Source organism: Vombatus ursinus, unplaced genomic scaffold (assembly GCF_900497805.2).
Source record: "Vombatus ursinus unplaced genomic scaffold, bare-nosed wombat genome assembly UNPS02014808.1, whole genome shotgun sequence".
In the NCBI taxonomy this organism is placed as follows: domain Eukaryota; kingdom Metazoa; phylum Chordata; class Mammalia; order Diprotodontia; family Vombatidae; genus Vombatus; species Vombatus ursinus.
In genome coordinates, this window is record NW_020954586.1 from 1803948 (window position 1) to 1819928 (window position 15981).

The 15981-nt window shown below is 44.9% G+C and overlaps 1 protein-coding gene across 1 annotated transcript; it reads right to left on the bottom strand.

The window, feature by feature from the left end:
• Positions 1-5908: 5908 nt before the first annotated feature.
• On the bottom strand, positions 5909-12362 carry OTOS (otospiralin). The gene is made up of 4 exons (XM_027875382.1): positions 12304-12362; positions 11764-11846; positions 10970-10996; positions 5909-6093 (listed from the first exon to the last, which is right to left on the bottom strand). Exons 2-4 carry the CDS (start codon positions 11819-11821, stop codon positions 5909-5911), a joined length of 270 nt encoding a protein of 89 aa, XP_027731183.1. The 5' UTR covers positions 11822-11846; positions 12304-12362.
• Positions 12363-15981: the final 3619 nt, after the last annotated feature.

Sequence of the window (15981 nt, forward strand, 5' to 3'; positions counted from 1 at the left end):
GTGTGTGTGTGTGTGTGTGTGTGTGTGTGTGTGTGTGTGTGTGTGTGTGTGTGTGTTGGGAATCTGAAGCATTTGAATAGGCTCATTTATGTTGGGTTTTTTTGAGGGGGGGTGAGGCAATCGGGGTTAAGTGACTTGCCCAGGGTCACACAGCTAGTAAGTGTCAAGTGTCTGAGGCCAGATTTGAACTCAGGACCTCCTGACTCCAAGGCCGGAGCTCTATCCACTGCACCACCTAGCTGCCCCTAATCGGCTCATTTATGACACAAATGATAGAATTGTAAATCTTTAACTCAGAAGAATCTTAGGGGCCATCAGATTGAATCTCATTTTTCCAGAAGAAGAAACCAGGCTCAGAGAGGTTCAATATCAGATAAATGGTAAATGGCAGAACTGAAATTAGAACTCAGGTCCTATATCTGCAAATTCAGCCATCTTTCCAATGTATTCCAATACTGCCAAGTATTTCCACATGGGTAGAAGACGTTAAGTCCAGATTAATATTTCCCTACAAACTATGTCTGTGGCTTATGAAGACCCCCGCTCCTGTCTCTTTTATTTCAGCAACACTACCCAAAATATAAAGTAAGCAAAAATACCAACAGTCTTGCCAGAAACTATATTTGAAAATAGATCTGTTTGTTATTCTTTGGAGAACACTTGGACTGCTCAAAGCACCAGGCTCCCTTGTTCAGCTGCCTACCTCTCCCCAGTGAGCACAGTATGTGCCCAGAGCCCCAGCACACTTGCAGTTTGCCCCAGCAACTATTCATTCTAGGTAAATATTCACACAGTTTCTAAACAAGAAGTTGCTTACTTTGTTTTTTAAACAGAGTTGTGCAATTTAATCATGGACTTTGGAATATCATGATTGGCAGTGTTAACTTCCCATGGGTGCCTGGACCTGATTTCCAAGTAAACCATAAACAGAAACAAAATTAAGTAGAAGATGAGGTAGGTGCCTGGAGATGCAGTTAAATAAGTCAACAATTTACTCTAATTATTGGAACACTATTAATAGAGGAAATTAACTTCATTATTGTATGCTATTTTGTCCTCTACAACACCTAGCCATGGGAAAGTGCTTAATGAATACTCGTTACATATGTTGAATTAATGAAATGCTCAAGGGAGGTATGGCTGGAGACTTGGTTATGCAAGAAGGCGGGCAGTCATCTCATTTTACAAAAAGTAAGAATACTTTTACGAGAAGTACAGAATTTAAACACCGACATTCTGTGTGATGCTCCTTAGGCACAAATCTTGGATCACTACACATTTATAATAATTAGATTACACAGAACAATAAAAATTAAAGTTCACAGTTTCCATTATGCTTTGGGATTTGTGAAGCACGCTACATGTATGGTCTTGTTGGACATGAGATATCTGTAGCAGGAGGATGGAAGCCCATTAAACCATGACTATAACCCACACCCAAGGACAAGGACATTTCTACTCATTTGATGAATAAACTGGAACTGGAACTGAACATGTTACATCCTTTTGGTCTAAATGTCACGTATGTAAAATGATGAACATGACGTAATTATGAGCTAGGAAACAAGACGTTTTGTTGCTAACTGAATTGAAAGAAGGGTAAATATTGGTTGCATCACTGCCCACAAAATCTAGCAGAAAAACTGCACTACCTTCTTCTCTTTGGCAGGCTCTGGTGCCCATTTGATTTAATTTTCCAGACAAGTGAACGTTTTAAAAATTCCATATATTTTATTTTTGTGGAGCCTTAATCATTTGCTATGTGAAAAACGCCTACTTTTCTCTGGTTCAATTTTAATTTCTACAGAAGTAAGATTGTATGTATTGCTGGTGAGTCTTTTCAGTGGTGACCAACTCTCCATGACCCCATTTGGGATTTTCTTGGCAAAGATACTGGAGTGATTTGCCATTTGCTTCTCCAGCTTATTTTACAGATGAGGAAACTGAGGCAAACAGGGTGAAGTGACTTGCCCAGGGTCACACAGCTAGTAAGTGTCTGAGTCTAGATTTGAACTCAAGTCCTACTGATTCCAGGCCTAGGGCTCTATCCACTGCACCACCTAGCTGCTTTTTTAATTACTAGCTCAACCCACTTAAGGTTCTCTGTGGTTCTTGATTTTCAAAGGCAGCGGTGCAGGTCAAATTCTATTCTAACAAACTTTATTCCTTCTTTTAATTATTTTTATTTTGTTCACAGCTTGCTTTGTATATATTTGTTTGCATGTTGTCTCCCTGTTAGATTGTAAGCTCCTTGAGGGCAGCACAGTGCCTGGCACATAGTAGGTGCTTAATAAATGTTGATTAATTGATTGATATCAGAGGCTCCTTCAAAGCCTTCTTCTGTGGCCCATAAAGCACGTGCTTTGTGAATGTGCTCACAACAGAATTCACCATTGCCTCATGAAAGTGAAAAGTCTTTATAATTCTAGGTACTAGGAATTAAATTAACCCTCACCCTGTAGTTACACCATAAGGGACATAATTTGGATCAGGATTTTCTTTTCTATGTATCCTGGGATGTTATAATGACTGTATGGCAGTCAAACAAATATTGTTTCTAGTTCTGTGGCACAGTACAGAGAGGAACCCAAGGTCGGTGGCTATCCATGGTGAAAATCTCAATCTGATTCCCTCCCAAGATCTGTGATCTCATCCTTGCGTGTATTCTAAAGAAGACTTTGACCCCTTCAGCTTTAGTAGCAGATCTTCCTGGGCCACTATAGTCTAAAGAAAGTGTAGCTGCTAAGCAGCCTTCAGGGAATGAGCCCTCGGGGCTGGTCCTTGGATGATAAGCACCCTGGGCCAGGCTCATTTTGGTAGGTAAGACCAGCCAGAACCTGTACATCAGTGGCATGACCTTGAAACACTGAGTCACTGCTGTGTCCCAATCAGCCATCAGAGGAGGGCTGTCTCAGAGGTTCCTCAGGAAGCCATAGCTGTCAAAGGCAGAAGGAGAGTGGTTTCCGTGTGTGTCCCCATCCTATTATCAAATACGAGGCAATTTCTCACTCGGTTTTTTGTTTTCATTCTTAGCTACTTCTCCTTCTTGATCTTGCTGTCAAAATTGTTTGGTTTAACAAGGGAGAAAAGGGAGAGATGGTGATACCAACTGTTTACCCAGAATCTAAGCTACAGTGCCGGGACATAAAGCCATGGACAATCTTAACCATATTTCCCCTGGAAAAAGAATGCATTTTAAAGTTTGGTAAATAAGACAGTTCCTAATGTCTGATGTCGTGATGTTCTTTATCTTGTTTTATTCTGTAAATGGGTATCTGAACTATCCTACTGTCCGAATTTCCAATATTGCAAAAACAAGTAACATGGACTTGATGAACTAATAAGAAGAAATGTCATCCCGAATTATAATATCCTTACTATTGAGGAAATCTACACGAACTGTCATTTTCAGTGGCTTCCAAGGCCGTCTGAAGTTCCACGCTGCCTCCTGCTTAGCCAATGAGTTAAACGTTGCAAGAAAACACAAAAAATGAGTCATATGTAAATATTGAAAACCTAAAAATAGAACCCCTACCGTTTGCTATTTCTGTTTCTGAATCAGCACACAGAATTGCACATATCCCCAGTGATAACTTCCTTTTTAAAATGCTATAATTTAAAATTAATAGTTATAGTTTAAGAAAGAGATGTCAACAATTCCTAAGGTGTTAGGCATTATCTCTTGTCATCTGCACCAGTGGATGGGCACAGTGTTACAACTACTGTGATCCCGAAATAATGGTATTGGGCATTGGCATCAGTTTTTACCCTTACAGCTGAATGTGGGTGTTTATAAATATGTAGCTATATCATTCATATATACAGCACAGCTAGCGTTTATATACTGCTTTAAAGTTTGAACATGCTTCACATGTGTAAATCATTTGATCCTCAGAGTGAGAATTTATAAAACCACAAACAAATAAAAGACTTTATTTAGGAGAAGGAGGGAAAGGTACTTGGTTTCTTTACTATAGCTAGCCTCCTTGTTCTCTACTCTGCGTGAGATGCTGCCTTGGAGATCCGGCCAAGCCTCGCCCCTCTAGCCTTGGTAAAGCACTGCCCTAGGTGAACTGTGGGTTCTCAAAATTTGAAGTCTTTCTGGCTCATGTCTTCCCTAAGCTGGCTATAATTAAGCAGTTACAGCCTCAAAGGGTCTGCCTTGCTTATAGATACTGTAGAGGGGGTATGGGGAGAGAAAAAGTAAGTTTAGAAGCTAGATCAAGTTACATCAGAGGCTTTTTGCCCCTAAACTTTCCAGTGTTATTGAAGTTTGATTAAATTGAAATGCTTGAGCAGGTAATGAGAGGAGAAGCAGGAAGCAGAAGCTGTAGCCAAAGAAAACCTTAGTGGGAAAAATGTGGGTCTTTCTGGACTCTACCATGTCACCTCTCATGGTCTGTAGCGATGAACAGAAGCGGCTGAAGAATCATTTCCAGACTTTAAACTGCAAGCCCGGCATTCAAGGACTGTGGACTCTTGTCTTCTTTACTACTGACTTTTGCTCAACTATTCACTTGCTGTCTTCATTAATAAAAGCATGGTCAGAAATCAAGCCAATTGACTGTCTTCTCAAAAGGAATGCAAGAGGGAAAACCTTTGATACATTCTATGACTTCCATAAGAAAAAGAGAAAGCCAGAAAGTGGCTACTTTGTATCAAAAACCAGTGACTAATGCCACCCTAAAACTGTCACCTGCGGCAGCACCCCCACTTCTACCAAATTAAGGCTTCCAGGTCTTCAAAGGAGATGCCCATGAGACATGAGACAGGGAGTCTTCCAAAGGCATCGTCTGACGTCATGTCATGAGGGCATGGCCAAAAGCATTTATTCATTTTTAATCCATTTTGATTGATTTTATTTTGTTTCACCTACATTTCCCAATGTAGCTCTCCCCTCTCTCCTGCCCAAAGAATTTAGGTAATTAGCCTAACATCAGACAAGGATTTGAATCCAGGTCCTCTGAGCCCAAACCAGCGCCTTATCTGAGGCACCATCCTGCCTCTTCTATTCCAATCTCTTTCCAGTGCAGGAGTCGGCTCCACAAGGTGCCGGACACAGTTCCAGTGACGAGGACCTCATAGCCTTGGCAGCAGCCCTCCTCTGGTAGCTGATTGGGACACAGCAGTGACTCAGTGTTCCAAGGTTATGCCACCAAGGTACAAGCCCTGGCTCTGATGGGACAGTTCTAATGGCTGGAAAGTTGCATTGAGCCAAAATCCACCCCACATAACCCTCTTCATTTCCCCTCGTTCTGCTGTCTGGAGCTACACGGAATGACTGATTACACTTACAAATAACCTTTCAGCTATATATCCCTATAATACCTCCTCTGTCTTTTCTCAAGGCTAAGCGTCCCGATTGCCCTCCGCCATTCTGCGTCGACATGCTGTCTAGACCCCTCACCATCTTGTTCACGTTCCTCTGAACTTGGTGGGGCTCACTGGCGTCTCAGAGTGGGGCAGCCACATCGCAGTGCCCTGCTCCAGAGTTAGTCTGATCAGGGCAGGAGAGCGTGGGACTCCCCACTTCTGTCCTCCCGATGTTAAGCTTCCATCACGATAACTAAGACCGAGCTGCCTGTTGGTGGCCTCTTTGTTCTTTTAGGGTTTCCCAGCTCACATTTTCACCCTTGACAAACGCAGTACAATAGTCCATTCAAAATGTCTTTATTAATATTTTAGCACAAACATTGCTCCAAGAAAGCAAAACTAATGTTCTTTGGAGCTTTACAAAGAGGAAAATAGCATTGTACTAATGATGGGGGTCCCCCTCAAGAAGCATTGTTTTGATTTAATGGAGTGTTACTAAGTGTTTATATCGTGGTCATGCATTTTAGGAAGAAAGGAAATTGACCTGTTGGCTTGAAATTCCTTGGTCTCTGTTCTAGGGAGCTTGGAAAAAGCTTCAGTCTTCCTGATAAGGGACATTGTAACCCAGGGTGGCGCCCAGGGGAAAATGAGCAAAGAAGGTCCGGGCCATATCATTGATCTGGTGGTAGGCTCCCAGCGTCTGGAAGTATTCGAAATAGGACCAGAAGTCTGTGGTGGAGAAAGGCCAGTAGGGCAAGGCCGGCAGTTCCGCAAAGGGATCTAATGAAAAGAGAAAATAATAATAATAACCAACAATCATATAGTGATTTAACGTTTGCAAAGCTCTTTACACATATTTGATCCTTATACAACCCTATGAGGTAGGTGCTATTATTATCCTCAGGTGAGAAAGGTGAGAAAGCTGAAGCCCAGAGATGTGCAATGACTTGCCCATGGCCACACAGTCAGGAAGTATTTGAGGCAGGATTCAAACTCTGGTCTTCTGGCTCCCAGTCCCACACGCTATGCACCGTGCCCCCCACCTGGCCCCACTCCACAGCACTATAGATACCCAGAAGAGATCATCCCAAGGCTTCTTGAATGGACCCGAAACATCAGGGGCCACTTAGCTCAATCTCCTCATTTTACAGATAAGGAAATGGAGGCCCAGAGAGGTTGCCCAGAGCCCTGCCTGGGGTGACACAGGCAGTAAGTAGTAGAGGCTGGATTCAGACCCAGGCCCTCTGAGTCCCTGTGCCACGGATTTAGAGCAGCGGGTCTTTTTAGAATCATTTTTGATTTAGCAGAAAGAACATTGCTCTTGGTGTTAAAAGACCTGAGTCTGAGACACTTATTAGTTGTATGACTTCAGATACATCACCTTCACTTGTTTGAACCTCAGTTATCTCATCTGTGAAATGGGGACAATACTTTTTTTTATGGTGAGGCAATGGGGTTAAGTGACTTGCTCAAGGTCACACAGCTAGTAAGTGTCAAGTGTCTGAGGGCAGATTTGAACTCAGATCCTCCCAACTCCAGGGCCAGTGCTCTATCTGCTGTGCCAACTAGCTGCCCGGGACAACACTTCTTACATGGCCTAACTTGGGGGTGTGATGTGGGGGGAAACCCTCTGCAGACCTCCAGGTTTGGTTGTCAAAATATGAGTTATTTTGACTGTGTGCACAATGGTAGAAGATACTATTCTGCCATATTTGGAGCTCCCAGAGTTGTGGGACACAAGACTCACATATGGGGCAGCTAGGGGGTGCCATAGTGCACAGAGCACCAGGCCTGGAGTCAGGAAGACTCATCTTCACGAGTTCAAATCCAGCCTCAGACACCTCCTAGCTGTGTGACCTTGGGCAAGTCACTTTACCCTGTTTGCCTCAGTTTCCTCATCTGTAAAATGAGCTGGAGAAGGAAATGGCAAACCACTCCAGTGTCCTTGCCAATAAAATCCCAAATGGGGTCACAAAGAGTCAGACGTGACTCAACAAAAACAACAAAAGACCTACACGTGTGGGACAAGAAAGAAACAATACAAAACGAAACATAATCAAGTGTTTGTATGTGTTGTCCAAGAAAAAGGGCCATGGGACATGAGAGAATAATAATAATAGTTAATACGTCTATAGTCCTCTATGGTCCGCAAAGCACTTTACACATCTCATTTCATCCTCACAAGACTCCCGGGAGGTAGGTGCTATTATTACCCCCATTGTACAGTTAAGAAAACTAAGGCTGAGCCTAAATGTTTTGCCTAGAGTCACACAACTGGTAAGTGTTTAAGGCACGATTTGAATTCAGAACTTCCTGACTTTGAGTCAGACACATTAATCTCCACCTAATTGCCTCTGGTGAGAGGCTGGTGTGAGCTGGAGTACTCCAAGAAGGCTTCCTGGAGGGGGAGGCTCTCAAACTTTCAGGAATAGATAGTGTCTGGATAGGGGAGGGGAGGGAACCAGTCACACAGAGATGCAGAGCGGGAATGAACAGAAGGTGCCTGATGGCTTGGAGCCTCAGTGATCTCTGAAGGGCGGTGGGTTCATCTATCTGAACTTGGCAGGGACCCCAGAGGTCATTCTACAAAGGAGGAAACTGAGGCTCATGGAGGTGCCTCAATTGGTGGGATTTGGGCAGGATTACCAACTGATCAGCAAATCAACCAACAAGCATTTATTAGGTGCCTGCTGTGTGCGAGGCCTGTGTTAGTCTAGCTTAGGGATATAGAAACAAAAAATAAATCAGTTCCCGCTCTCACAAAGCAGAGACAAGAAATGGATACATGGGGGCAGCTAGGTGGCGCAGTGGATAGAGCACCGGCCCTGAAGTGATGAGGAACTGAGCTCAAATCCGGCCTCAGACCAAGCACTTGACAGGATGCAAGACCTTCCTGCTGTTCCTGCCCAAAGTTAACTTGGGCGTGGAAAGGTATGAGGGAGGATGGTGGATGTTTGCAAAGCTTTGGGATATGGCCTCATGGGGGCAGTATGGTATAGGGGGAGGATTGCTAACTGGAGTGGGAGAACCTGGGTTCAAATCCCACCTTGGATGCTCATTCCCTCTGTGTCCTTGGCCAAGCCTCAGTTTCCTCAGTTGTCAATTGAGGGGGTTGACCTAGAGGGTCTCTGAGGCCCTAGGAGCTTTTTCAGAAAAGGCCACTGGACTCAGGGCATCCCAAGGTGACACAGGACAAGGTGAAGTTAGCCACTGTGGAACCCCGATCGAAGGAGGATGGCCAATCTCTGCTGCCTCTGAGGATGGAAAAAGGAACCAGGTGAACCCAGAGGAAGCCGCTTCTGTCCCAATGGAGAAGAACCAGAACCAGCCATCTGGAGAACGGCTTTCATGGAAACAAAAGGTAGACGTGAGCAATGAGGTGGTAGTGAGCAGTGGCTAGAGCACTCTACCTGAAGTTGGTAAGATCTGGTTTCAGATCCTGCCTCAGACACTCACTAATTGTATGCTCCTCAACCTCGGTGTGCCCAGATTCTTCAGGCGCAGGTTTGGCCACGTGGAGGTCGCCAAGGAGCAGCTGTTGATCGCTTAGTCGATCGATTCCTACATAGTGCCCTCATTTCATATCACTGCTCACTTCGGGCTGTAATTCCCCATGAATGAACGAGGTAACTCAATAGCGAGGAGAAGCCCACATGGGATTGCCAAGTCCTTTAAAATTCAGAAGGTTCAAAGGAAGCCGGGCTGGTTCTAACTAGACTCCCCCGCTTTGGTGGCCAGTGTCCAGGGAAGGGAGATACACAGAGCAAGGACAGAGCCCTTGGGCCCCGCTGTCTGGGACGGGAAGCAGAAACTGCTGACCTTTCGCTTTAGAGAAGCGCCCGGAGGTTGGCATTGGGCAAAGCAGACGATTCTCAAAGAAGATCTTTATTCCTGAAGGGAGCGGTGCCCGGGAGCTGCCCCGTAACGGGCAGAGGGCCACGCCAGGAAACCTGCGGGATGCAGCGCGCGGCCGTGTGACCAGGGCTCCCTCCTGTGCTGTCCGGGCTACACACTCAAGCCTGGGGGGGGCAGGGGGGGGTAGGGGTAGCTACAGCCGGCGGCCCTGGGCCTTTGGTCCGTGGGGGTCAATACACCTAAACTCAACTTCTTACTGGCTTTCTGGGGTCCAGTGCTGGGAGGAATCTTAGAGACCGTGTGCACACCCCCTCATTTGCCTGGTGGGTCAACTCAAGCAAGCCCAGGGAGGGTGATGAAGGGACCAAGCAGTCCCCGGAGTTCTGAGCACAAGTTCTGTGCTTTCTGACTCGGCCTTTTAGAATCCCGTGATTCCTTTAAGATTTAGCTCAAACGCCTATTGGTTCATGAAGCCTTTCTCGATGCCCTCAGCCCGAGGGCCTTCCCTCCCCAAATGGCCTTGGATCTACTGCGCGTGGATTCTGTGCATTCTTATTCATGCCTGGAATGTCAGCTCTTCGAGGAGACACGGATTCGTTTTGGTTTTTGTACCCCTGGTATCTAGACCAGTACAAGATTCAATCAGTCTTTGTTGCTGAGTTGTATCCAATGCTCTGTGACCCCATTTGGGGTTTTCTTGGCAGAGATACTGGAGTAGTTTGCCATTCCCTTCTCCAACTTATTTTACAGATGAGGAAACTGAGGCAAACAGGGTGAAGTGACTTGTTCAGGATCACACAGTCTGACGCTGGATTTGAACTCAGGTCCTCCTGACTCCACCCCTGGTGCTCTGTCTATTGCACCACCTGGATGCCTCATTGATCGCTTAATCACTTACTTTTTATAACTTCTTTGACTTAAGGTCCTGGGCCAAAAAAACTTTCTTGCCCTGAAACGTGCCAAACTCTGTGCCTAAATCCCACCATTAACGTTTCCTGTCTTTGCTTTTTGTGTTACCCTCTCTGGGCCCCTCTTTCAAAATATAAATTCTTCTGGAAGGAAGAGCCAGCCAAGCCCCTAACACTGAAACCATTCATCTAGAGTTAGAAGAGAGCTCTCCTAATCTACTCTCTTATTTTACAGATGGGGAAACTCAGCCCCAAGGGAATGAGGTGACTTGCCCAGGATCATATAGCCATCACCAGGAGTGGGATTTGAACCCAGTTCCTCTGACCTGAGTCAGTGTTCTTTCTACTGGACCATGATATGACTTATAGGACTGAGAAATGAGGCTGTGATAAAAACACACATTTCTCGGGCCATGGGAGTTTTGCAAAGTGTTTCCTCCCCAAACCCACAAGTCCAGTAAGGAAGGTAGTACAGATATCTTCATCCCCATTTCACAGATGAGCAAAGTATGTCACAAAGACATTGACTGCCTTGCCTGTGCGTGGCAGCACAGTAAGTCACAGAGCTGGGCTCAGGCCTACATCTCCTGACTCTCCAGGGCCCTGGCTCTTTACACACATCATCCTTTTTATTTACAGAATCACCCAGAGGTTCATGCTTTCCCACCCTGAAGTCTGGTATGGTAGCACAGAGACTCCAGACATCAATGACAATGCACACAGCCACTTAACTGTATTTCTGGCCATTATTTTCATCTGCCTAAAATAAGACAGAATGTTTTCCCCTTCCCAGCTTTCCTTCCCCCCCCCCCCGCCCCCGACTCATTTTCTATTCTGTCTTTTAAAAAAACATACACACAGAGAGATGTAAGAAATGAAAACCATTCTATTACCTCCATCCTCCTGGACTGGCTTGGCACCTACAAATAAAGAAGAAATGCATCATTTGGGGGGAGAGGAAGGGGGGGTCTACAGGAAGGGCAAGAACATGACAGCTAGCTCCATGTCAGCTTCTGGAGCCACCAGAAAGAATCCTTCATGTGCAAAAGCCAAGGATGTTGGGAGGCCCAGAAATGGGAATTAACTTAGACGTGTCAGCTAGAAAGAGTGGGTGAGCCTGCCACAGTACCTTTTAGAACAAAGCAGCGACAGGTGGCACAAATATGGTATTTTTAAGGCTTCTCAAAGCAGTTCATGCATGTTCTTTCATTTGAGTGGAAGAAACACCCAAGCTGAAGTCAGACAACCTACCTCTGAGACCTTGGGAAAGTTACCAAGGAGTCCACCAGCCTCCCTGGGACTCAATTTCCTCATCTGTAAATCTAAAATGATCTTTATATTTTAAAAAAATCATTTTTCAGCGTAAGCTTCTGAGAGCAGGATCTGCTTCTTTTATCTTAGTTATCTTAGCATAACCAGTCACTGGCTCACAGTGGGCACCCTAAGGTCCTTCCCAGGCCGTGATCAGCAATCCTCCCAATAGCCCCGAGGTAGATGCTATCATGTTTACGGCTTTGCACAAGACAAAACTGAGGCTCCCAGTGGTTAGATGGCTCACCCAGGCTCACAAAGCTCCCGAAAATCTGCCATCAGTTTTGAGCTGAGGTCTTCCTGGCTCCAAGCCCGGAGCTTTACTCACTCTGCCTCTAACCACCCCATGTGCTAGTGTTCTCAGAGGTCAACTCACCTATGAAAGCCCCCATCAGCAGACAAAGGAAGAGTTGGCTGACAATGCTGAATTTCATCTTTCCTGGAAATCTCAAACAGCAGCTGTCCGACAGGTGAGAGGTGAGAAAGAGAGCATCATTACTATCCATGCATTTCCTTAAAACTAATTTAAAACTTTTTTTACTGATGCTTTTCACATTCCCATCCCTTCCTTAACGACACAGGATCCCCTCCAACACTCACACCATAGAAGCCTCCCTTATAAACAAACCAGCAGATGGACCATGACAATACATTTCTGGCAGCTTGCCGAGTAGGCGATGGTCGCTAAAAACTTAGATCTCTTTATGGAAACAATCTCATTATTTTCATAGCAAGGGCAAATTGAATAGAATTACTAAAATATGCTTTCTGCCCTCCCCATGCTTTTCATCCATATATTTCTTTTTGAGAGGTTGAGCCTTAGTCCTCAAGCCTGTGAGTTTGAGTCTAGAAATCTAAGAAATGGTACCTTTGTTTTTCCCCTGAGGTCCGTCCCAGTTTTTATCTCAAAAGTTACCTCTCGGCTGATTCAGCAGTCCGGCTTGAATGGGCTTCTGTCGGTGATATAAAGAGGTGTCTCTCTTTCCAAAGGCACGGGGCTAAGGAAAGGAGACGTCACTTCTGGAAGCACCAATTGGAAGTTTTCCTTCTTCAAAGAATTGTACTGTAGTTCATCATAAGACCACTTGTATTTAAAAAAAAATACAGAAATCATCTCTGAGGGATCACGACTGTGAATCCAAAGGACACAAGGAAGGAGATTCTTGAAAGGAATTCCCTTGGACTTCACTTTTTGTGTGTGTGTGTTGTGAACCCCTTCTGGCACAGCCTGTGGACCCCACCTCAGAATTAAGTTTTTAAGTGAAGCAGCAAAGGAAAACAATTATGTTGAAATACTGTTATCAAAATATTTTTTTAAAAAAAGTTTATGGACCCCAGGTTAAGAATCCTTGTTTAGGGGCAGCTAGGTGCCACAATGGATAGAACACTGGCCCTGGATTCAGAAGGACCTGAGTTCAAATACGACCTCAGACACATAACACTTATTAGCTGTGTGACCCTGGGCAAGTCACTTAACCCCATTGCCTAGCCCCCCCCCCCCAAATCCCTGTTTAAAGCTTATCAGGTTGAACCCAATGTTGGCAAATTGAAATCTAAATTAATTAATTAAAATCTAATTGTATCATCATTGGATAGTTGGAAGGGACTTTAGAGAACAAAGCATGAATCCCTTCCCATAACATTCCTGACATATTCCTAGCTAGGGTAGCTGGGCAGGTTAGACTTGGAATTTCTGAGTATTTAAGTACTAGACATTGAACTAAAATGTAAAGGTAAGTTCTAATGAGTCACTACTCCTCGTCCCAACATACGTTAAACGGGCTCAAATGAAGTAAAACATCAGAATCCCAGCCTGTTAGACAGGGTCTCTGCTGCCATGTGGACCAGCCCATCCATGGAGGGCATCTCTACTTTAACTTACCTGACAAGTGGCTCGAGGAGGCAGCCCTTTCCTCTTCTGGAGAGCTTCCTGGGTTATTCTGATGGTGTTACGGGAGACGTATCTCCTTTTTGAGTTCTTGTGGGAGGTTAGCGCTGCTGAAATAAAACTACCAGCACACAGAAATTATGGAGGTAAGAACCTAGGTTGTATTATGTTTAAATACGGGTAGGGGGGTGTACAGAAAAATAACCACTGAACCAAGATTAGGATTCTAAGAAGGCTTCTTAGAGACAAAATTATGTCAGAGTGACAGAGAAATAGTTCCCTTAAACACTGCAATCTCACACATTCTCTTGGGCTATGGAAAGTTAAAAAAAAAAAAAAAGACATTCACAATCCCACGTTTCCTTCAAAGTCATAAAGGTTGAACAAATTTCATTGAGTAGAACCAGAATCTCACACATCCCCTAAGGAAACAAACCTAAACAGACTCTATAGGTAAACAAAGTCAAGTTACTGATTAAACTGCATTTAGAGAATTCACAATGGGCTGCTTGAGAGGGGAGATTTATGTGTTACCAACATAACCCAGCAACTGAGAACAGTTGGGATCCTTCCTCTAGCTTCTTCTCTGAGGGATGTTTGAGGCCTTAAGTAAATTTTCACAACCCATAGGACAGGTTTCAGCCAGTTCGATAACCTCCTAACTTCATCAAACTAACTCTATAGGTAAACTAAGTCAGCTTACAGATTAAATTACACTTAGAAGGATTCACAATAGGATAAATGACCTTGACTCCCTTCCCCAAATAATAAAAATTAATAAATAGATGAAAAATTATTATCCCAATGGCCATGAATCTATGGCTCCTCTCCTTCCTACAGGCCCCCTAAATGGAAGGCCCAATCTGGATGGTTGGCTCCATGCGGTGGATAGGGGATCTTTGCCAGTCACATCATTTGCCTCCCAATACTAAGAGGTGATCATGAGCAATAGCACCAGAAAGATTGGGGTGACGAGGAAAGCAGTGACATTTCAAGCCGGGTCACCTGGAACGCAATGGGAAGTTTTGATTTTGCTTTTATTATTCGAGACTCAGACATTCCTCCTGGGTTACCTGAACCCTTGTCTTCATATTAACCTCACCTGATCAAGCCCTGTGCCGAGGGATGTGAAAATTGACCCAGAGCCTTAAATATTCCTTAGAGAAGCAGCCAGAGGAAGCCTCTCAACTGCCCCTGACTCCTTGGGGACAAGCAAATCCTCTTCCTCAATCAGCTTATGGGAAATCCTCCAGGTGCGGTTTACTCGGTAGCCTGACTTGGTTTACCTATCAAGTTTGTTTGATGCAGCTTGGTTCCTTAGGGGTGTAAGTCTGTTCCACTTTCATGACACTGGAGGGAGCATGGCATTATGGATCTATCTTCTCTTTAACTTTCATGGCCTGAGGGGAAGGTACAAGATCACAACACGTAAATGAATGACTTCTCTGTCACTCTGATGTCACTTTGCCTAGAAGAGGGCTCGTGAGACTCCTAATAGGGGTTCAGGGCTTCTCTGAGGCCTGCACCTATGCTTGAGCCTAATACTAAAGCCTAGGTTTTTACCTCCCCATTTCTGTTGTGATGAATACATATCGGACAGCAGTTACCAACCACATGAACCCCACCACTGAGAGGAGCTGCTTCTCCCCCAACACTAATAAGGTAGCTCAGAGGTTATTAACCCTTTAGGCACCCTGTCCCAATGCAAGGATCTATACCAAGGACAACCTCCCAACTAGTGAACTTGGACACAAAAACCATACCAATCCAAGAAGGGGCAGTTGGTGAGTTTTCCTCAGATTACACTTCATAGTCCCGTAGCACTGGCTGCTGAATGGTCATAGCCATTAGAGCCATAGCTCTACAATCTCCCAAGGGCACGGGGGCTGTCTCAGGTAAGTGGCCATCATGGTCTGAGGCACCACCAGCAAGGTCAGCTAGAGCTCACCTTCCTCTGATCTGCCCATGCCCAGCCTGAGGTCATTTGGAACCAGGTAGGTCTATGTGAAGATTAGCAAAGTAGGAAAGGAATAGCTCAGCTGCCCCCTGGTAGTTTCGGTTTCCATATTGGAATGAAATGGAACTCTGGAGAAAGATCTGATGGTTCCCACCAGGAGATCTACCTGGCCCTGGCAGGGGAGGAGATTAACCAGGATGTTCAGTGAGGACAGGAGCAGACTCAGCCCTCAGGAATCTCTCTACTTCTGTCAGGTGTAGGGCAGGGTCCCCTAAATCTGCAGAGACATCAAACGACCCCAGGGCTGCAGGCCTCCACTCCAGTGCTTAGCACATAATAGGTGCTTCATAAATGTTTATTGATTGACTTCACAGCCTGCCAAACCAGATTAAAATATAATTGGGAAATATTTAACAAAGTTGATAAAAATACAATAGGCCATAGATAATGTTAATATGTGGGTTTCTAGGTCAATATGCAGCCCCTAGGGATCCTTATGTAGGTGTTGCAGTCGGAGAGGCTGACACCCCTCAAAGACTGGTGTACAGGATGGGGTCGTCTGGAATGAATTCACAGACTCAAGCATTCTTTAAGTCAAGGTGGCAAATATTTATTGTTACGCTTTTCAGCAGGCAAGGATTCTTAAGGAACCTGCAAGAGACTGAGGATGGAGCTAGGGTTCATATGGAAAAGGGCATGGGAAAGGAATGCCAGGGACACTGATGAGGTAATCTAAAGGTCCAGGTGTC

Coding starts and splice junctions, on each gene's coding strand:
- OTOS (XM_027875382.1), bottom strand. CDS start 11,821: ATGAAATTCAGCATTGTCAGCCAACTCTTCCTTTGTCTGCTGATGGGG. Junction 10,997..11,763: donor GCTGATGGGGGCTTTCATAG/GTGAGTTGACCT, acceptor CTTTATTTGTAG/GTGCCAAGCCAGTCCAGGAG. Junction 6,094..10,969: donor GCCAGTCCAGGAGGATGGAG/GTAATAGAATGG, acceptor TCTTTTCATTAG/ATCCCTTTGCGGAACTGCCG.